Below are 22,489 nucleotides of genomic sequence, written 5' to 3'. Positions count from 1 at the left end.
CTATGATATATTCACAAATTTCTCTGCAAAATAATGAATAGTTTCCCCCGTGATGATGTTCACAGGGAATCGGAAGACACATTATTTATAAGAAAAGCACCAAGCAACGCAGAATGTGCTAAAGTTAAATTACTGAGAAGCTTAGAAGTGACATAAACAATGCAGTGATTCTGCAAAAAAAAAATAAAAGCCTCATTGTCCCAAGATCAGATATAAAGATGTCTGAATAGGATGGTCCATGTAGGGGTAGGGGCAGAGGTGAGGTGGGTTGTGCGTGTTATCGACTGGTAGAGCACGAGAGTGATACAAAAATTGTGATTGTTTCGGTCTCTGTTTTAAATTTCAATAACCGATAAAAAACTCAAAGACAAAACTAGTGACAAACAAAAAACAAAGGAGAGAATTGCTGCAGTAAAATGAAATGGGTCAGGAGTTAAAGGTAAGTGGGACAAGGCTGAACAACTGCAGAAAAATGTTATCACTCTCTTTCCAAACCGCAATCAGCAAAGTTAGAAAATGAACAAAAACAGGACCTGGAAAGCAATAAAAAAAAACAAATTAAAAACAGAGATTCATCTGACTAATAAAGGAGTATTTTGGAAGGCTGGATCAGCAGGGTGAGGGCCATGTGTACACAGAATGGGGGAGATATGGGGTTAAAGGGCCATGTGTACACAGAATGGGGGAGATATGGGGTTAAAGGGCCATGTGTACACAGAATGGGGGAGATATGGGGTTAAAGGACCATGTGTACACAGGATGGGGGAGAAATGGGGTTAAAGGGCCTGTGTACACAGGATGGGGGCGGTATGGGGTCACACGGCCATGTGTACACAGGATGGGGGAGATATGGGGTCACACGGTCATGTTTACACAGGATGGGGCAGATATGGGGTCACACGATCATGTGTATACAGGATGGGGGGAGATATGGGGTTAAAGGGCCATGTGTGCACAGAATGGGGGAGATATGGGGTTAAAGGACCATGTGTACACAGGATGGGGGAGATAATGGGGTTAAAGGGCCATGTGTACATAGCATGGGGGAGATAATGGGGTTAAAGGGCCATGTGTACATAGGATGGGGGAGATATGGGGTCACACGGCCATGTGTACACAGGATGGGGCAGAAATGGGGTCACACGGTCATGTGTACACAGGATGGGGGGAGATATGGCGTCAAAGGCCCATGCGTATACAGGATGGGGGGAGATATGGGGTCAAAGGCCCATGTGTATACAGGATGGGGGGAGATATGGGGTCAAAGGCCCATGTGTATACAGGGTGGGGGGAGATATGGGGTCAAAGGCCCATGTGTATACAGGGTGGGGGGAGCCATGCATATATAGGATATGATCCTTCATCAGAACCCTGTTCTACCCTTCATTGCTATCTGTTTCCCTTCTCGTATTTGATCACGTATTCGCTAAAACTCGCTTTCACGGCCACATCTCCAGCTCCGACTTTTCTCACATGGATTCCAACTTAAACTCCACCCGCCATGTAAGAATTCTGATCAACAGTCATCGACCTGAAAGGCTAACTCCGTTTCTCTCTCCACAGATGCTGCCTGACCTGCTGAGTGTTTCCAGCATTTTTTTGTTTTTATTCCTATTTCGTGCTGATGTTGGTTGAGGGATAAATATTTGCCAGGACACTAAGGGGAGACCTCCCCTGCTCTTCTTCAAAATAGTGTCCATGGGGTCGTCTCACATCCACCTGAGAGGGCAGACGGGGCCTCGGTTTAAAGTCTCATCCGAGGGATGGTGTTTCCTCAGTACTGCACCGGAGTATCGGTCTCGATAACGAACTTTGGCACGCGAGGGAAAGAAAAGGACATTCTCCCAACTCATGGGAGGTTTTGGCAATCTACCCGCTCACTGCTGATATAGAAGCTCTTTTCAAATGGATCTGATTGAAAGGAGCACAGTTGATTTAAATGATTAAACTCTTCCGCCTGAGTTTGACAAAAGAATCCTTTATAATCAGAAAGTGAAACCAGCTTCACCTCCACCTCCTCTTGCAGATGTTGATGAAACTCCTGGTGATGACAACAAGATGCAGAGATTATGCTGTCTATCTGTGTCAGGCAATCCGCTGGTCAGCTAAAGCTGTAGCCGTGATCTCACTGAATGGCGGAACAAGCTCGATGGGCTGAATGGCCTCCTCCTGCCCCTAAAACTATGGGACCCACTGACTGAGGATGTAAAGGACCAGTTAAAACACCCGACTCCTTAGAATCACAGAACGCTCCAGCACAGAAACAGGCCATTCAGCCCATCGAGTCTGTGCCCGTATTTTCTCACTCAGTCTTATCCCACTCACCTGCTCGCTCCCCGTACCCTGTAATATTCCTTTTTTTCCCCCAGCAGCTGCATAATTCCCTTCTTAAAGAATTTACAGACCAGGGTTTGTGGCAGAGAATTCCAAATTCTAACCACTCCCCTGTATAAAGGATTATTTTCCTAACTCCCCTTTAATTCTTTTATGTGACTGTCGTAAATTTGTGTCCTCTCATCACTGACCAGTGAAAACGATCTATCACTGGTTAACTCATCGTAACCCTTCATAATCTTGATTGGAGTCACACACCATCCCGACTTGGAAATGTATCGCCGTTCCTTCATCATCGCTGGGTCAAAATCCTGGAACTCCCTTCCTAACAGCACTGTGGGAGAACCTTCACCACACGGACTGCAGCGGTTCAAGAAGGCGGCTCACCACCAGCTTCTCAGGGGGAAACTAGGGATGGGCAATAAATGCCGGCCTCGCCAGCGACACCCATGTCCCAGGAACAAATTTCTAAAAATTACAGATTGGGCACCTTCTTGTGGATCACGAAAATTGGTGGATAAACGAGGGTCCCTCCTCCTGCAGTGAGACCCCCAGGTGTGACGATGGAGACAATCGCGGTACAAATAAGGGAAATGCTGGAATCTCTCGGTCGGGCTGGAGTGGAGTGCTCCTGGGCTCTGGAAAGAGGCAGCACCTCCAAGTTCCCCTCCGAGTCACACACCGTCCCGTTCCCTCATCGTCGCTGGGTCGAAATCCTGGAACTCCCTACCTAGCAGCACTGTGGGAGAACCTTCACCATATGGACTGCGGGGGTTCAAGAAGGCGGCTCACCATCGCCTTTTCAAGGGGCGACTAGGGGATGGGCAACAAATGCTGGTCTTGCCAGCGACGCCCACATCCTCTACGGCGTCTGAATTCCGAAGCTCGGCAGGGCTACAGAGATCAAGCACCCAAGGTCAAATCTAAACATTGTGGGGTTGCAGTGGGCTCCCCCCAGATCAGAAGAGAAGTAAAAGGCCTTCCTATGACTGACTGTTGATCATCGCTGTTCACCAATTGCTCACTCCACCCCCACTCCTCTCGCCTTCCCCAGACCCGCTCTGGGATTCTTGACGGGATTGAGACAAGCTTCTCTCTTTCTGAGGGACAAAACAATCACCCTGAGACAGAAAAAAAAAGCCAGAAAGCCACCCGTTTCCCCGGCAACTGCTCGCTCCCAAGTGGAAGCTTTCTGTGGCCTTTTTTTTGGGGGCTCCCCTGTCAGAAAGGGAAAAGGAGAGGAGACAGAGAGCTGGCGTGTTGGCCAGCAGCCAAGTAGTAAAGAGACTTCACAGACCCTGCTAACCATGTGGGCAGTCACTGAGACACGATACTCAGAGTTTACACACTAACCGCGCCTGAATGAGACAGGATGCCTTTTGTTGGGATACAATGGGGCAAAGTTAAAAGCATAATACAGTTTATTCTCTCGTGTCTCTTGCTTTTTTTTTACTCTCTTTCTCGCTCAGCCCCTGATGGTTGATGTGTTGCACCAGCACAAGTAAAAGACCAAATAAGAGGTCCCAGGTTTGAACCCCCTGTCCGTGCTCAGTTAGTCAATTTCAGCCAGAACAGTAGTTAAAACACACAGTTCAACTCAGTATCATCATTTACAAAGACGATACCAGAACTGAGAGTATAACTATCAGGAAAGACGGAACAGGCTGGGGCTCTTTTCTCTAGAAAAGAGAAGACAGAGGGGTGACCTGATAGAGGTCTTTAAAATTATGAAAGGGTTTGATAGTGTAGACGGAGAGAAGATGTTTCCATTTATGGGGGAGACCAAAACTAGGGGCCACAAATATAAGACAGTCACTAATAAATCCAAAAGGGATTCAGGAGAAATTTCTTAACCCAGAGAGTGGTGAGGATGTGGAACTCGCTCCCACAAGGAGTGGTTGAAGAGAATAGCATAGACGCATTTAAGGGGAAGCTGGATAAGCACGAGGGAGAAAGGAATAGAAGGATATGCTGATAGGGTGAGATGAAGAGGGGTGGAAGGAGGCTCGTGCAAAGTATAAATACTTGCGCAGACTGGTTGGGCCGAATGGCCTGTTTCTGTGCTGTACATTCTATGTAATTCAGTGCCACTGGATCTGAGTGTGTGGGGAGAAAAGATTCCTGCTTCTGACCGCTGCCCTGTCTCTCTTGCCGGAAGTGCACGTGCTCATGGATTTGGGGCGAGGACTAGGATCGGCGTCAGCTTGTGACCCTCCCCGACGGTTGAATGGCCTGCTGACACTCACCTCTCTTGACTCACACACGAAGAATGGTCACTGGGGCCAGAGGGCGGTCAGAGCCCCAGCAAGGAGCAGGCGCCTTCAAGAGAAAAATAAGGAAGATCAACTTGTCTTCTCTCGTTTCCCTTTAGGTAGGAAGAATGAGGAGAGGCAATATAAACTAAATGGTACAATTTTAAAGGGGGTGCAGGAACAGAGAGACCTGGGGGTGCACACACACAAACCTTTAAAGGTGGCAGGACAAGTTGAGAAGGTTGTTAACAATGCACATGGGATCCTGGGCTTTATTAATAGAGGCACAGAGTACAAAAGCAAGGAAGTTCTATTCAACCTTTATAAAACACTGGTTAGGCCTCAGCTGGAGTACTGTGTCCAATTCTGGGCACCACACTTTAGGAAGGATGTCATGGCCTTAGAGGGTGGAGAGGAGATTTACCAGAATGATACCAGGGACTTCAGTTATGTGGAGAGACTGGAGAAGCCGGGATCATTGTCCTTAGAGCAGGGAAGGTTAAGGGAAAATTTAATAGTGGTGTTCAAAATTGTGAATGGTTTTGATAGAATAAATAAGGAGAAACTGTTCCCATTGGCAGGAGGGTCGGTAACCAGAGGACACAGATTTAAGGTAATTGGCAAAAGGGCCACAGGGGATATGAGGAGAATTTTTTTAGGCAGTGAGTTGTTATGATCTGGAATGCGCTTCCTGAAAGGGCGGTGGAAGCAGATTCAATAGTAACTTTCAAGAGGGAATTGGATAAATACTTGAAAAGGAAACATTTGCAGGGCTATGGGGAAAGAGCAGGGGGAGTGGGACTAATTGGATAGCTGTTTCAAAGAGCCGGCAGAGGCACGATGGGCCGAATGGCCTCCTTCTGTGCTGTATGATTCAATGATTCTAACTGTAAAAATTTTTTAAAGCAATAGGAGCGATTCTGTTATCCCAGCAGGGTTGAGCTCGCAGGAAGCGTCAGTAGGAAAATCGGAACGGCTGTTTCTCTGACCCTGCTCTTTGCAAGTATGGCTTCCCCACGGGAAATGGGGATTGTGGAATTACCCCTAATGTTTACACGTGACATAAAAGCGGGGGGGGGGGGGGGGGGGGAGAGTGATCACTGTTCTGGGGACTAGTGGAGAGAAAACTGCTAGAAGCGACACATGGCTTTTTATTTAAATGCAATGGTGCTACATACAAGCGAGCAATGCGACTTTTCATTTCTCATTTCGAATTACATTGCTGCTGGAAGAAAAAAATATTTCCCAAACCTGCTTTTCACTTTCTGTTGCAGAGGACAAGAATTTTGAGTTTGATGAATTGGGAGACATGGAATGAACAAGTCCATTCCAAGTGTCAATCACTCTTAGTGGAGAAAGCCAAAATTTGCCTGTCACCTGTGCCCACTACAGTCAGGCTGTAGCTTGGACCCCAGTTCCAATTAAGGTTGCCGACATTGCTTGGATATATTCCTGGAGGTTTCACCACATGGCCTCCCGTCTCCAACTACCCGCCCAATCAAACAGCCTTCTTTCCCCATCTCCAGTATTTTTCTAACTAATAAATGAAAGTGTTCAAAGAAAATGAAAACAAAAACACAATTTGTTTTTAATGGCCCCAATGATTTCTCTCTGGTGGGTGTTTGCTCACAGCAGTGTCCAGGAGATTAATCTTTCATTCCTGGAGACTCCAGGTCAATCCTGGAGGATTGGCAACTCTATTTCCAATTTGCCTTTTCTATACAAGATATATAGCGCTCTGAAGGCACCTCAGTTGTCTCCCTTAAAGGAGACAACTGAGGTGCAGGACTTCTTCACTGCACAAGACCTCCAACCAACACTATACACCAGATACATCGACGACATTTTCTTTCTATGGACCCACGGCAAGGAATCACTAAAGAGACTACACGATAACATCAACAAGTTCCATCCCACCATCAAGCTCACCATGGACTACTCCTCAGAATCAGTTTCTTTCTTGGACACACGAATCTCCATCAAAGACGGGCACCTCAGCACCTCACTCTACCGCAAGCCCACGGACAACCTCACGATGCTCCACTTTTCCAGCTTCCACCCTAACCACGTCAAAGAGGCCATCCCCTATGGACAGGCCCTGCGAATACACAGGGTCTGCTCAGACGAGGAGGAACGCGATGGACACCTACAGACGCTGAAAGACGCCCTAGTAAGAACGGGATATGACGCTCGACTCATCGATCGACAGTTCCGACGGGCCACAGCAAAAAATCGCATAGACCTCCTCAGGAGACCAACACGGGACGCAACCAACAGAGTACCCTTTGTCGTCCAGTACTTCCCCGGAGCGGAGAAACTACGCCATGTTCTCCGCAGCCTTCAACATGTCATCAATGAGGACAAACACCTCGCTATGGCCATCCCCACACCTCCACTACTCGCCTTTAAACAGCCACCCAACCTCAAACAGACCATCGTTCGCAGCAAACTACCTAGCTTTCAAGAGAACAGCGTCCACGACGCCACACAACCCTGCCACGGTAACCTCTGCAAGACATGCCAGATCATCGACACAGATACCACCATCACACGAGAGGACACCACCCACCAGGTGCATGGTTCATACTCCTGTGACTCGGCCAACGTTGTCTACCTCATACGTTGCAGGAAAGGATGCCCCAGAGCATGGTACATTGGCGAGACCATGCAGACGCTGCGACAACGGATGAACGGACACCGCGCAACAATCGCCAAACAGGAGGGTTCCCTCCCAGTCGGGGAACACTTCAGCAGTCATGGACATTCATCCACCGACCTTCGGGTAAGCGTACTCCAAGGCGGCCTTCGAGACACACGACAACGCAAAATCGTCGAGCAGAAATTGATAGCCAAGTTCCGCACCCATGAGGACGGCCTCAACCGGGATCTTGGGTTCATGTCACGCTACACGTTACCCCACCATCGAACAAATGTTATCTGTTTTTAATATAATGAGTCATTTGCTGGCTCTCTCTGCCTTCCGGATGTTTCTGCCTCTCTCTGTGTTTTTTTTTCTCTGTTTTTTTTCCCTGTTTGTTTTTTTGTTGAATGTGTATTCGGGGGTTCTGCAGGTGACACCTCTCTGTCTGAACACGGTGATTGCCTTGGCAACGGGCAGTTGCAGGGGCAGTCTGTAAACACCATGTATTGTTCTATATGTATAAATGCGTAGGCTTCAAGGAGCTCTTGAAACATTTGCCTGAGGAAGGAGAAAATCTCCGAAAGCTTGTGAATTTAAAATAAAATTGCTGGACTATAACTTGGTGTTGTAAAATTGTTTACAATTCCCTTAAAGGAGCCCTAGCTTCTCCGGTCTTTCCTCACAACTCAGCCCTCTGAACCCAGGGGTGTGCTCGTGGCCGTTTACTGCATGGCATTCAGGGCTCGGTTGTGTCTAAATGTTCAAAATGGGACACAATATTTCGGCTGTGGGCTGACCAGAGCACTGCATGTTATATTTTAAAAAAACAAAATGTAATTATTCAGCTGAAGGAAAGTTCCAACTGGGAGATTGTGATGGAGAGGAGCTGGTCAGCACCTTCTGGATCTTCACCTCTGGAATCTGGAACTTTCTCTCTGTTGCCTCTTTAGATCCTGAATGAAAGGAGTTTAGGGCAGCAGCAATCCAGTAGGCAAAAGTTCCACTGCGCCTGCTTTCGGTGTACCTCAGGAGTGAATATCGGGAAACTGTGCTAAACTGGCCTGTGGTTTTCCATCCATTCCTTTTAATGGGCAAAACAAATTGAAGCCTCAGGGCATGTAATTTCCAGATTTAACGTTTACCTGGAGTGGGTGGAGCGAATTTTTGCTCTAAGTTCGTTTTTACCCCCTGGTTTCAAGTGGGCACTGATACACAGCAAAAACTTCTCACAAATTGGCAGTCTGACTCAGAGAGGATACAGGGTTGGCCGGTGTGGAAAGTGGTAAAATTACACACTGGTATAAAAGGGGGTAATCTCCTGAGGTTAGGGCTCTGTATCAAACACATGCTATACCTGCCCTGGGGGTTTGATGGGACAGTGTAGAGGGAGCTTTACTCTGTATCTAACCCGTGCTGTACCTGCCCTGGGAGTGTTTGATGGGACAGTGTAGAGGGAGCTTTACTCTGTATCTAACCCGTGCTGTACCTGCCCTGGGAGTGTTTGATGGGACAGTGTAGAGGGAGCTTTACTCTGTATCTAACCCGTGCTGTACCTGCTCTGGGAGTGTTTGATGGGACAGTGTAGAGGGAGCTTTACTCTGTATCTAACCCGTGCTGTACCTGCCCTGGGAGTGTTTGATGGGACAGTGTAGAGGGAGCTTTACTCTGTATCTAACCCGCGCTGTACCTGCCCTGGGAGTGTTTGATGCCTGAAATGGGAATATGTTCACTTCTTCAGCACTAACATCCTTCGCTTTAATGAGCATAAAAATAAAACACAGACGTGCGAGGAACTCAAACTCGGAGAGGTTTAGAGGCATTCATAATCACATCCGTTTGGGGATCGAATCCACTTATGCCTTGCTTCCCGTAACTTCAAGGTACTTTAAATCATTTCTAATTAAAAGGCATTACATCTGTCTTGTCAAAACACGATGCTGGAGAGGGTAATGTCTGTGAAACAGTCAGTCACACCCCGCCCCCCTCCCCACCCCCCCACCCCAGGCAGTTTCCTATATGAATGATACAACCGCTTATTTCCCAGGATCAATAATGAAATGCTGTGTTCAAAAATTAAAGAGGAGTTCCCTCGATGATTCAGGGGACTGAGTGCATTACATGCTGTGGTGCTGACACCACACAGATCGTGAAGGTACTGGGGTCAGCTCTCGGTCAGCACTGAGCTGCTTTATCTTGCTTAGGGGGATGCTGCAATGGGTCTCGGCAACCAACCCGGGTTGGGGAAAGGGAGAAAGCAACTCAGGTTTCTGGCTCCTCTTGGTCATCTCTCTCATTTAGCCCTTGTTGCAGCGTTTTAGAGGGGGACCCGAACACGGGCGCTTTATACAGAGCTCCCTCCCGTGCGATATCATGACATTGTACAACGAACGAGAATGGTAGTTCATCGTCTCCGCATTCACTGCTTTTGCTGCGAGCTTGTTAAGTAGGGTCAGCTGTGGCTCAGTGGGTAGCACTCTCGCCTCTGGGTCAGAAGGTCGTGGGTTTAAGTCCCACTCCAGAGACTTGAGCACAAAATCCAGGCTGACAATCCCTGCACAGTACTGGGGGAGTGCTGCATTGTTGCTGCATTGTTGCGGGAGCCGTCTTTCGGATGAGATGTTACACCGAGGCCCCGACTGCCCTCTCAGGTGGACCTAAAAGATCTCATGACACTATTTCAACGAAGAGCAGGAGCGTTCTCCCCGGTATCCTGGGCCAATATTTATCCATCAACCAACATCACTAAAAGACAGATTATCTAGTCGTTAACACATTGCTGTTCGTGGGATCTTGCTGTGTGCAAATTGGCTGCAGGCGTGATATAAATGGGACACAGAGACCACTGGTCTATAGTGACCACCAGACTATAGCGACTGTGTTATACAGAGACCACTGGTCTATAGTGATCACCAGACTAGTGAGCACCTTACATAGAGATCCCTGATCTGTGGTGACCCCCTCCCAGTCTACAATGTCCGCCATACATAGACGGAGGCTATAGTGACCAAATCTATAGAGTGGCCACCAATCTATAGTGACCACTAATCTATAGTCACCATCTGTATTACAGAGTGACTGCTGACCTACAGAGAGCATTTTGCACAGAGATTACTTGTTTATATCAACCCTATAACAACCATCTTACACAGAGAGAAGACTGTTCCATGGAAACCATCAGATTACATCGAGAACTTTACTGATTGACCTCTGTAATTACCATTTCACACAATGAGTGACCAGTAATCTATAGTGAGTACCAATCTATAGTGACCACTTTATAGAGTGACCACCAATCTAGAGAAACTATCTACAGTGGCCACTTTACACAGAGACACTGATTGACTGTGACCACCTTACATGGTATCTATCATTCCATAGTCCCCATCCTACAGAGAGACCACACTAGTGAGTACCAATCTTTAGTGACCACTTTACACACAGACCACTGGTCGTTAGGGATCACTTAACCTGTTTCCTTTATTCAGAGAAGAAGCTCAGCGTAATAAATTGATCTTAAACTGCCCAGAATCCCAAAGACATTCTTTAAGGAAAGATTTCAGTAATAAACTTCAAGAGACACTTTAAGACCACAATCCTGTTGGTTCTTTCGAAAGTGGACACAAATCAAAACTTACAGAATGCACAGGGAGAGCTGGGGCACACCAAACCCCAAACAGAACCAGACTGTGCCAATGTGAAACAGGGTATGGTGATCTTCCTCAGTCTTCCCTTCCTCATCTTCTCTCCTACTCTTTCCAATCCGGACTGCAGCGGTTCAAGAAGGCGGCTCACCACCACCTTCTCAAGGGCAATAAATGCTGGGCTCGCCAGCCACGCCCACATCCCATGAACGAATAAAAAAAAATCTTGCACACTGGGCCTTTGTCTTTCATCTTGGTTTCTCAATTTAGAAAATTGGAACATTCTGTCCCTTTAAAGTAGAATGGGTCACTCTACTCCACCCAAAGATTGGGTTCCTCTCAGCTAACTACAACACAATGGCCATTAGGAGGTATAGCACACTCCCAGAGTCGGGAGGCTGAGGCTGATGAAGTCATCAAAAGGCTCCTCAAAGTCTACTCTATGACTAGACCTGCAGTAACCTCTCCTAACCTTTCACCCACTGTTATGCGCTGTCTGTTTTTGCCTCTGTGCTTAAGTTAAAGGTGTTATATAAATGCATGTTGTCGTTAATGTACACAGACTCACTGAAATTTCAGCACAGAAGGAGGCCATTCGTCCCATCCTGCCTGTGCTAGCTCCACATCATAGCCAATTTCCCTACATTCCAGGTCATTGCAGCGTTTGAACTCTTAGCGTGTTTTAAGCTCCTGTAACTCACTCCCAGCCATCTGTTCCCTGTGTAACATTCCAAATATTCAGACAGCTGTGAATAGGTATATATTATTGCAAAGAATCATTTCTGACAGGCCCTGTGTATACTGTAGCCTCAGGGAATGCTCTGCCTGGAGAAAGAGAGGTAACTATGTGTCTACGCTGCTGCCTAATTATAGGACGCACTCTCCACCCTCGACATAACAGAGTCCTCACTGAATCAGAGAGGTCTATAGGTTATAATGAGGATCATATTGGGCTGTTAATTCAACAAAGAAAGATACGACAGAAAATCTGATAACTTTATTGCAAAGAGAGAGTGTTATAATTGGAAGTCTTATACTGAGGGTGGCATGTGTAACAGAGAGAGTGTTATCACTGGCAGCCTTATACTGAGAGTGGGGTGTGTGAGAGAGGGAGTGTTATAACTGAGAGCCTTATACTGAGGGGTGGGGTGTGTAATGTAGAGAGTGTTATAACTGAGAGCCTTGTAATGAGGGTGTTGTGTGTGAGAGAGGGCGTATTATAACTGAGAGCCTTATACTGAGAGTGGGGTGAGTAATGTAGAGAGTGTTATAACCGAGAGCCTTGTAATGAGGGTGGTGTGTGTGAAAGGGAGTGTTATAACTGAGAGGTAAAATGAGAGTATGGTGCATATATGACTATAACTCTACGATTCCACACCACTATACTGATCCATACCGTGTTTTACATCAGCACATACTATCAGGAGTCACTGACCACACAGAGGTAACAGTCAAGGATGTAACTCACAGTCTGTACAGAGTAGGGTTCTTCTGAAAGAGTAACTCAGGCAAGATCTGTAGCTGATTGCGATTTAGGCGCCTGCAAAATAAGAGAGAAATAGTCTGTAAGGAAACAGGCCCTGGAATCGCAAACGGATGGTGCTGACTCTTGCTGGTACACTGCCACAGGGTACTGAGTGCCCTCTGGTACTTGGACTCTGTGAGCCTAGACAGTGAATGTCAGTAGGATACGAGGAACCCAGTCCTGCATTCACACAATGTCCTTGCATGCGCACTTTTGTAGCAGGGCTTGCCGGATAGCGATCAGGAGCAGGAATGCCGGCTGATTTATCCCCCTCCCCAGCCCCGGTTCACTGGACCAGTGACTGCCCCAGTCGAGATCAGGGATTGAACCTGAGGGGACAGTCCTCCTCTGGGGTGGCTCAGTATCACAGCGGTCAGTGTATTAAGGATAGGCAGGTAGGGTTAAATGAAGAGGGGTGGGAGGAGGCTCGTGTGGAGTATAAACAGCAGTACGGACCTGTTGGGCCGAATGGACTGTTTCTCAGCTGCAAATTCTACGAAATTCTATGAAATTAATCCCAAAATCCATGCATCTGGACTGAGGACAGCAGGGGATGGGGAGATGGTGGAAATAAACCCATTACTTACAATCTTTCCAGCTCCTTCATATCCTCAAAGGCGCCGCGTTCGATGGAACTGATGTGATTCTCCATAAGTTGCCTGGGAGGAAACAGAGAAATGGGCGGAATATTAACGTCAGGGTAGATGTACATGTCATTTAACCTGGACTCTGAGCACAGAATCAAACCGGTTGGCACAAGATTAGACTACCGGGCAGTCAATCCAGTTCCAGTGGAGACGGCCCACAGGACAATACTTAAATTGGCAGTCCCACTCAAAGCGATCCACAAGTATGGCCTAAAGTATCTCTTCACCTTCACTCTTCAGAATTTGAGTCCGTGCACCTTTGTACAGGTTGTTTGTATGTCAAATATATTCTTAAGGTTCAATTTACGGACAGCACGGGTTAGATACAGAGTAAAGCTCCCTCTACACTGTCCCATCAAACACTCCCAGGGCAGGTACAGCACGGGTTAGATACAGAGTAAAGCTCCCTCAACACTGTCCCATCAAACACTCCCAGGGCAGGAACAGCACGGGTTAGATACAGAGTAAAGCTCCCTCTACACTGTCCCATCAAACACTCCCAGGGCAGGTACAGCACGGGTTAGATACAGAGTAAAGCTCCCTCTACACTGTCCCATCAAACACTCCCAGGGCAGGAACAGCACGGGTTAGATACAGAGTAAAGCTCCCTCTACACTGTCCCATCAAACACTCCCAGGGCAGGAACAGCATGGGTTAGATACAGAGTAAAGCCCCCTCTACACTGTTCCATCAAACACTCCCAGGGCAGGTATGGGTAAACAGTGTAAAATTCAGACAGAACAGAGTTAATTTTTCTTTTCAAAAGCAAAATACTGCAGATGCTGGAAATCTGAAATAATAACAGAAAATGCTGGAGAAGCTCAGCAAGTCAGGCAGCGTCTGTGGAGAAAGAAACAGAGTTAACGGTTCAGAGCTAACGGTTCAGAGTCATCGATCTGAAACGTTAACTCTGTTTCTTTCTCCACAGATGCTGCCTGACTTCATTTCCTTTTTGTTTTCTCTAAAGTCCGTCATCAGCGATACTCACAGGACCCTAATGTGCCTGAGTCCTGAGAAGTCACTTTTGCTGATCCGCGAGATGTTGTTCCCATTGAGCTCTCTGTGAAGGAAAACAAAATAACACCATTAATAAACCATCATTCACTGGTCATTCCTAAGTGTCTGGCCCTCTCTCCTGAAGGCGCTGACTGATGATCACCAACTAACCTTTGTCCTTTTCCCTCTTGATGCAATACCCCAGAGAGCGACTGCTGGCAGCCTATTCGACCATGTGTGACATCGTAGCATGAACTATCTTTTCCTCACCTGACATGCATGCTCTGTATTCCTGTACATTCAGCAGGGTAAGAATTCATATTCGGAGTTTCTTTATTCAGCAGGGTTAGGGTTAAAAGAAAAGAAAGAACTTGCATTTATATAGCGCCTTTCACAACCTCAGGACTTCCCAAACCACTTTACAGCCAATGAAGTACTTTTGAAGTGTAGTCACTGTTGTAATGTAGGAAACGCAGCAACCAATTTGCGCACAGCAAGGTCCCACAAACAGCAATGTGATAATGACCAGATAATCTGTTTTTCTAGTGATGTTGGTTGAGGGAAAACATATTGGCCCAGGACACAGGGGAGAGGTCCCCTGTTCTTCTTCGAATAGTGCCATGGGATCTTTTACATGCACCTGGAGTTCAGACGGAGCCTCAGTTTAATGTCCCGTCCGAAAGACGGCAGTTCCGACAGTGCAGCACTCCCTCAGTACTGCACTGGATTGTTGGCCTAGATTTCGTGTTCAAGTCTCTGGAATAGGACTTGAACCCGCGACCTTGTGACTCAGAGGCGAGAGTGCTGCCCACTGTCCCACTCCAGAAACTTGAGCACAAAATCCAGGCTGACACTCCCAGTGCTGGTACTGAGGGAGGTGCCATCTTTCGCATGAGACGTTAAACCGAGGTCCTGTCTGCTCTCTCAGGTGGACGTAAAAGATCCCATGGTAGTATTTCGAAGAAGAGCAGGGGAATTCCCCCCAGTGTCCTGGCCAATATTTATCTCCCAACCAACATCATTATCTCATTGTTGTTTGTGGGATTTTACCGTGTGCAAATTGGCTGCCGCGTTTCCTACATTACAACAGTGACATGAGGTCGTGAAAGGTGCTATATAAATGCAAATCTTTCTTCCTTTTTTTCTTTAAGGCTGCAAGGAGTAGAAGAGAAGATGAAGTGAGCCAGGAGGTAGACAATAGTTGGTGCTCAGTTGGGTTTTAAAAGGGTGTCGACTGGAGGAGGAAATTAAACCCTTAACTAATACACTGAGGGGAAGATTCCTCGCTCCCAGTTGAGGATCCCCATCCTTCAGCCCTTTAAATATATCAGTGTGGCAGCCACCACATCAGTGATTTCTCCAGCTAGCAGCGGGAGCTGGGTAGGATTAAGATCTTAATGAGGTATATAAACATCTTATACAAACACATCTGCTTTCTCACCTCTTAATAACAGGTTTGAATACCACCAAACACATACCAAAATGAACACATATGAACTTTTCTCAACTCGCATTCCAGCTCCTGACAGCAGTCTTATGTAGAATATATAGAGTCAGGGGATAGAGTTAGAGACACAGCAGAGCACCAAATCGGAAACGGCCATTTGGCCCGATCACTCCTTGCCCAGAATGTGTATAGCGGAAGGGTGGAAGCTCATGTGGACCATAAACACTGGCACAGACCAGTTGGGCCGAATGGCCTGTTTCTGTGCTGTAGATTCTACCTTGGACTCTATTCCAACCCATTTTGGGAGAAATTTTCTTCTTCCCTATGCCTGGGGAATGCTCAGTTCCCAGCACAGTGAAGGGGGAAAATGGGGCAGAGGCTCAATATCTAAGGCCTCGCTCCCCTTACTACACTGCCACGGGATTTAAGCACCTCCCCATTGCCGCTTAACTGGGCCTGCACCTGGAGCAGGCTCAAGCCCAGCCTGAGAACGTTAGTGAGGCAGGAGGGGAGCGTTCCTCCTCATCTGCCTCTTGGGTGCTCCAGTGCTGGTTGCCTGAAGAAACCAGGCTTTGGAGATGGGTTTGAAGGCTCTAAGGGGCAGCTTGAAGTTGAGACTCCCCCCGTCCCATCCCGGACGACCTTTGGGCCTGCAGTTTTGGTCTTCTTACTGCCCCCAGCACAAGGCCCTGTCGGGGTTGTGGGGCGGGGGGAGTTGGGCAGGGGGCTGGACGGCCTGTAGCTCACTGAAAACTGAGCCTTCCCCTCCCCTCGTAGGCACAGCGCACCTCAGGTACATCGGGCCTGTCAGATCTCCAGTGGGACCCAGATGGGAAGATCTGCCCCTTTGATGTTCTGAGGGCAAGTTCTGTATAAACACTCCCTGACCCCCCCCCCCCAAAGGTCGTCAAGCAAAAACACCAGAACATTCAACCATTCCCCACATCGCTGTGATTTTCTTAATGGTGAGAGACCAGGAGCTGTGGGGGAGTAAAGGGATTTGGGGGTCCATGTGCAGAGATCACTAAAAGTTAGTGCACAGGCATAAAAAGTAACCAAAAAGACTAATGGAATGTTAGCCTTTATCTCAAGGAAGCTGGAATATAAAGGAGAGAAATTTATGCTTCAGTTGTACAGAGCCTTGATCAGACCTAATCTGGAGTACTGGGTTCAGTTCTGGGCACCGCACCTGAGGAAGGATATATTGGCCCTTGAGGGGGTGCAGCGCAGATTCACCAGAATGATACCAGGGCTTAGAGGGTTAAATTATGAGGACAGGTTGCATAGACTAGGCTTGTATCCGCTTGAGTTTCGAAGATTAAGGGGTGATCTAATTGAGGTGTTTAAGATGATTAAAGGATTTGATGGGGTAGATAGAGAGAAACTATTTCCTCTGGTGGGGGGAGTCCAGAACAAGGGGGCATAACCTTAAAATTAGAGCCAGGCCATTCAGGGGTGATGTCAGGAAGCACTTCTTCACACAAAGGGGAGTGGAAATCTGGAACTCTCTCCCCCAAAAAAGCTGTCGAGGCCGGGGGACAATTGAAAATTGCAAAACTGAGATTTATAGACTTTTGTTGGGCAAGAGTATTAAGGGTTACGGAACCAAGGCGAGTAAATGGAGTTAAGATACAGATCAGCCATCATCTAACTTGAATGGCGGAACAGGCTCAAGGGGATGAATGGCCTCCTCCTGTTCCGAATGTTCCTAAGTGCCTTGATGCATTTACAGCAACTTGCATTTATATAGCGCCTTTAATGTAGTAGAACATCCTAAGGCGTTTCACAGGAGCGATTATCAAACAAAATTTGACGCTGAGCCACATAAGGAGATATTAGGACAGACGAAAGAGGTAGGTTTTAAGGAGCGTCCTAAAGGAGGAGAGAGGTGGAGAGGTTTAGGGAGGGAATTCCAGAGCTTAGGGCCTAGGCAGCTGAAGGCACGGCCGCCAATGGTGGGGTGAAGGAAAATCAGTGATACAAAAGAGAATTGGAGGAGCGCAGAGATCTCGGAGGGTTGTAGGGCTGGAGGAGGTTACAGAGATAGGGAGGGATTTATAAGTGTGAGTCCTTCTTTAGAACAGCATACAGGAATCCGACTGGGACCTGTTAACCACTGCACTGAAAACAGCCACAGTGGAACTAGCTGACATTGGGGGTCCTCTCAATGGCTCAATTTATAAATGTGGGCATGACCCTCCCCAGGCCTGTCCCAAGTTCGCTGATCCGAGTCGGAGGGGACATTAGAGAGAGAGAGAGAAATCGGCCAGGGTACCTGCTCCTGATTGCAAACGATGGCTAGTGAATGTGCACAGATGTTGGGTGGCGACAGGATTGGGTATGGTGATGCTCTTACAGTCCAATAGCTTGCTGATGCTCACCGTCTAGACATAAACCACAGCCACTTGGCCAATGTACCGAAAGGGAAGAGTATTCCAATTCTGTGCACTGTAATGGCAGACCCTAAAAATATTCGGTGCTGTCAAGCTCGGGGAGACTTGGGCTAACGTTTGACTCTTTACTTCTGCCACTGGGTTCTCAACACTTGCCGGATCTTACAGAGTCGGGATGGAGTCGGGGGGTGGGGGGAGTCGAACAGGCTCTCAGTCCCTATCACTGGAAACACAGAACCAGGATCAGAGATCTCGGGCATATAGAATTCCTAAAAAATAAAAACAGATGCTACAATTACAGTGACCTTTACCCTGGAATAAACAGGGACTCTGTGCATTAACCCGAACATTAAGCTGAATTTCCTCGCCAGTTCTGCTGGGAACAGCAGTGGGGCACGGCAGAATACAAAGCAGGTGGGTCATTCGGAACACTCGAGACTCACCCTAAACCCCCCTCACCACACACATGGAAAGACGGAAAGTTGTGGAATGGAAGAAAATTGCCTCCCAGCTCTGGGGATGTAAGAGATGTGAGTGAGTTCACCACTCGGTTCCCAGCCTGTCAACAACATGTCACATCATGAAAAATTCATACTTTAGAATGAAATGCGTAGCACCGAGGTCACAACCAGACCACTAAAGAAACATGCACATCCCACACAGAACAGGGGCAATCCATAAACGAGCTAAGGATGGAGTCTAATCGAGGGGTTCGGGGGGTTTATATATAGAATAATGCATACCCGGGAGTGAGTTCCAGGCTAGAATCTAATCGAGCGAATCGGGGAGGGGGGTTTATATATAGAATAACGGATACCAGGGAGTGAGTTACAGAATGGAATCTAATCGAGGGGTTCGGGGGTTTATATATAGAATAACGAATACCCGGGAGTGAGTTACAGGCTGGAATCAAATCGAGAGGTTCGGGTGGTTTATATATAGAATAACAGATACCCGGGAGTGAGTTACAGGCTGGAATCTAATCGAGGGGTTCGGATGGTTTATATATAGAATAACAGATACCCGGGAGTGAGTTAGAGCCTGGAATCTAATCAAGGGGTTCGGGAGGCGTTATATATAGAATAATGGATACCCGGGAGTGAGTTATAGGCTGGAATCTCATCGAGGGGCTCGGGGTGGTTTATATATAGAATAACGGATACCCGGGAATGAGTTACAGATGACAATTGAAGGTGGCAGAAGACAGTACAGCTGCAATTCCAAGATCTTGTTCGCCCTGTGGGGAGCGACACTTACAGGGAGCGCATTTCAAAAAATCACTAGCTTTCCCCACTGCTTTTCCCCAGATGCCCTCCCAGTGAGTGCTGCCCCCTGCTGGGATTGTAGATTCATCCCTCGTGAGCCCCAAGAGAAAAACTTGAGCTGCTCAACTGAGGCCTGAGATGAGCTGAGAACTCCTTGCACCTTTTTCAAAAGCACGTACACACTGGATTCCATCCACAGTCTGCTGGGTTAGCTGGCCTCAGCTGCAGTGGCATTAGTAGTGTTTCAATTGGCCTCAGCACCCCTGTGGTAAGGAGGGGCGAACTCTGTTGTTGATTGCAATGCAGTGTGAGTGTGTGTGTGTGTGTGTGAGAGTGAGTGAGTGAGTGTTGGAGAGGAAGAGAAAGACAGAGAGAGAGAGAGAGACAGACAGACAGAGAGAGAGAGTGACAGACAGAATGTGTGTGTGAGAGTCAGAGACAGAGAGAGAGAGACAGACAGACAGAGAAAGAGAGAGATGGAACAGAGTGTGTGTGTGCGAGAGAGAGACAGACAGACATAGAGACAGTGTGTGTGTGTGTGTGTGTGAGAGAGAGAAACAGAGAGAGTGTGTGTGTGTGTGTGTGTGTGTGTGAGAGAAACAGATACAGAGAGACAGAGAAAGAGTGGCAGAGAGAGAGTGTGTGTGTGAGTGAGTGTGTGGTGAGGTCAGGATTACTTTTCCTATGATGCCCCCATGGTCAAATAGCCTGCTGACACTCACTGTCTAAGCCCACACTTGAAGAGTGGTCACTTGAGCAAGGCACCTGCAGGGGAAGAGGAAAGAGAATGGAATATAAAATACATATTCCTTCAATGTTACAGGACGGTTGAGTATCGAGGAGAGCTTTCAAGACTGCAATTGATAGATTTTTATTGAGTAAGGATATCAAGGGATATTGAGCTAAAGCGGGTAAATGGGGTTAAGATACAGATCAACCATGGACTGGGGTGGACAAATGTAAGGAATCTTACAACACCAGGTTACAGTCCAATAAATTTATTTTAAAATCACAAGCTTTCGGAGATTATCCCCTTCGTCAGGTGAATGGCGGAACAGGTTCAAGGGGCCTAATGGGCTCCTCCCATGTTCCTATCCATGTTCCCCTCTCACTGTGTGCCTGATGTGCAATGGAGTTTGTACCACAGGATCAATGGCTTGTAACAACGTCCCTTCTGGCTTTTCGTCAGATTGCTGGTGCGGGAGGGGCCGATTCCACAGGATTTGTCAAAGTTCGACAATCATCACAAACTTTTATTTCAGAGTCCGGGAAACCGAACACAAAACGGCAGCTTTTTCCACTGGTGAGTGATGCGGTCAGTCTGGGTGCGGTCTCCCCGATCGCTGTTCCTCCGCTAACTAACCTTCCACCTGCAGGACTGACCTGAGGACTCCCCCCATCACCCCCCTCCCCCACAAAAACACGAGCGCCAACGACACAACAGGGCATTGGACTATCTGCGGGGAGAGGACTGCGTTCTGAGAGACACTCCTGTCTTTGATCCCAACATCATCCATAGACCCGGTATGAAATTTATTTTTTTTAAAAATTTTCAATGAAATAAAGGTAGAACTTGCATCTATATAGCACCTTTCACAACCTCAGGACATCCCAAAACACATTACAGCCGATTAAGTACTTTTTGAAGTCTGGTCACTGCTGAAACACAGCATCAAATTTTTGATCAGCAAGGGAGTCAAAGGATATGGGGAAAGGGCGGGAAAGTGGAGTTGAGGTAAAAATCAGATCAGCCATGATCTCACTAAATGGCGGAGCAGGCTCGAGGGGCCGAATGGCCTACTCCTGCTCCTATCTCTTATGGAAACGCGACAGCCAGTTTGCGCACAGCAAGATCCCACAAACAGTAATGACCAGATAATCTTTTTTTTTTAGTGATGTTGGTTGAGGGATAAATATTGGCTAGGATACCCAGGGGGAACTCCCCTGCTCTTCTTCAAATAGTGGTCGAGGGATCTATTACATCCACCTGAGAGGGCAGACGGTTTAACGTCTCATCCGAAAGACGGCACCTCCGACAGTGCAGCACTCCCTCAGTACTGGCACTGGGAGTGTAAACCTAGATTATGTGCTGAAGTCTCTGGAGCGGGACTACGAACCCACGACCTCCTGACTCCGAGGTGAGAGTGCTACCCACTGAGCCACGACCAACACCATAATGATTTAGAAAGGGCGAGTATTGAAACAAGGAAATAGAATTAGCCGCCACTAGTCTCTGAACACGAAACGCTTTGAAAGTCGCGGCCCGTGTGCGGGCAAACGAACAGCCGGTTAATTATGGCGGCTAACGACTTGTTCTGCTGCATCCCACGGGCACATGCTGTGCGTACAGTGCAGGAGCCTTACACCATCACAGAGAATTTAGAAGTTTGGTATTGGCACTCGTTAAGGGACATCAGACAAGGTCTGGACAATTCAACCGCCCCCCTGCCCACCGCTCCCCCGCCCACCGCTCCCTCCCCATCCCACCTCCTCCAAAGAAGGTGAAGGAACAAGACAGACAGCATCCAGAAATAAGACAGGTTAATACTCACAGTCGCTCCGTGTTCCTGGGAATATTCTTGGGGATAGATCTCAGCCCTAGCCCGTGGCAGTCTACAGTGGTCCCGGCACAGCTACAGCGAGCCGGGCAGGCACTTGTACAGATCCCACAGGCAGCCAGCAGAAAAATCCCAGTCCTAACGAACCCCTGCAGCTTCCAGCTTCTGTCCATGGTGTTCGGGAGACACGGGGGGAAGAGACTGAGAGAGAGGTGAGGAAACCCTTCAGTCGCCAGAAAACCTTCAGAGCATGACAAACACCAAAGCTTTCTCAAATCCAGTCCTTCCGTCTTTTCCCCCCCCACCCCCCCCCCCCCAAAGGATCAATTCTGGGTCACAAACGCTCAACAGCACAATAGAAGGCAGGGTTCCTTGTGATGCTGACCCTCTATTGCAGCCTCTGAGCTTCAGGATAGATTCTGTTAGCGTACCCCACTGGAGAATCTCTCTGTCTTACTCTCTCTCTCTCTCTCTCTCGTTCTATTCCCAAACCTCTGTTACAAGCTGCATCTGACTGCCTATAGAATAAAACCGTCACACACATCCATCAATGAAAACCACAAATAGCAGAGCCAACCCCGCCCCCGATCACAGTCCCTACTGTTCCTGCACAGGCTGGTGAGGCGACTGTCAATTACACCCCCCACCTCCTACCCTCCTCCTCTCCCCTCCCCTCCCCAAAAGACTAACAGCAGGTTACGGCAAGGAGAGACAGAAGGAGATAACATACATCTTGTTTTGTGGTGCGTGAATCACCTGATTTTTTTTTGTTTCAAAATCAACAGATTTA

General features: G+C 47.7%; 1 protein-coding gene across 2 annotated transcripts in view; it reads right to left on the bottom strand.

Annotated features, from left to right (window-relative positions):
• slit1a (slit homolog 1a (Drosophila)) overlaps positions 1-21,975 on the bottom strand; it is a 247,292-nt gene extending 225,317 nt beyond the window's left edge. For both annotated transcript variants that reach the window (XM_068002018.1, XM_068002019.1), the window contains exons 1-4: positions 21,694-21,975; positions 14,029-14,100; positions 12,981-13,052; positions 12,337-12,408 (exon numbers count right to left, since the gene is read on the bottom strand). In XM_068002018.1, coding sequence (XP_067858119.1) covers positions 12,337-12,408; positions 12,981-13,052; positions 14,029-14,100; positions 21,694-21,872 — 395 coding nt within the window. In that variant the 5' untranslated portion in view covers positions 21,873-21,975. The remainder of the gene's footprint in view (positions 1-12,336; positions 12,409-12,980; positions 13,053-14,028; positions 14,101-21,693) is intronic.
• Between the last annotated feature and the right edge of the window lie 514 nt (positions 21,976-22,489).

Source organism: Heptranchias perlo, chromosome 21, assembly GCF_035084215.1.
Source record: "Heptranchias perlo isolate sHepPer1 chromosome 21, sHepPer1.hap1, whole genome shotgun sequence".
Classification (NCBI taxonomy): domain Eukaryota; kingdom Metazoa; phylum Chordata; class Chondrichthyes; order Hexanchiformes; family Hexanchidae; genus Heptranchias; species Heptranchias perlo.
The sequence above is the reverse complement of the archived record's forward strand: the minus strand, read 5'-3'. Positions and strand labels throughout refer to the sequence as shown.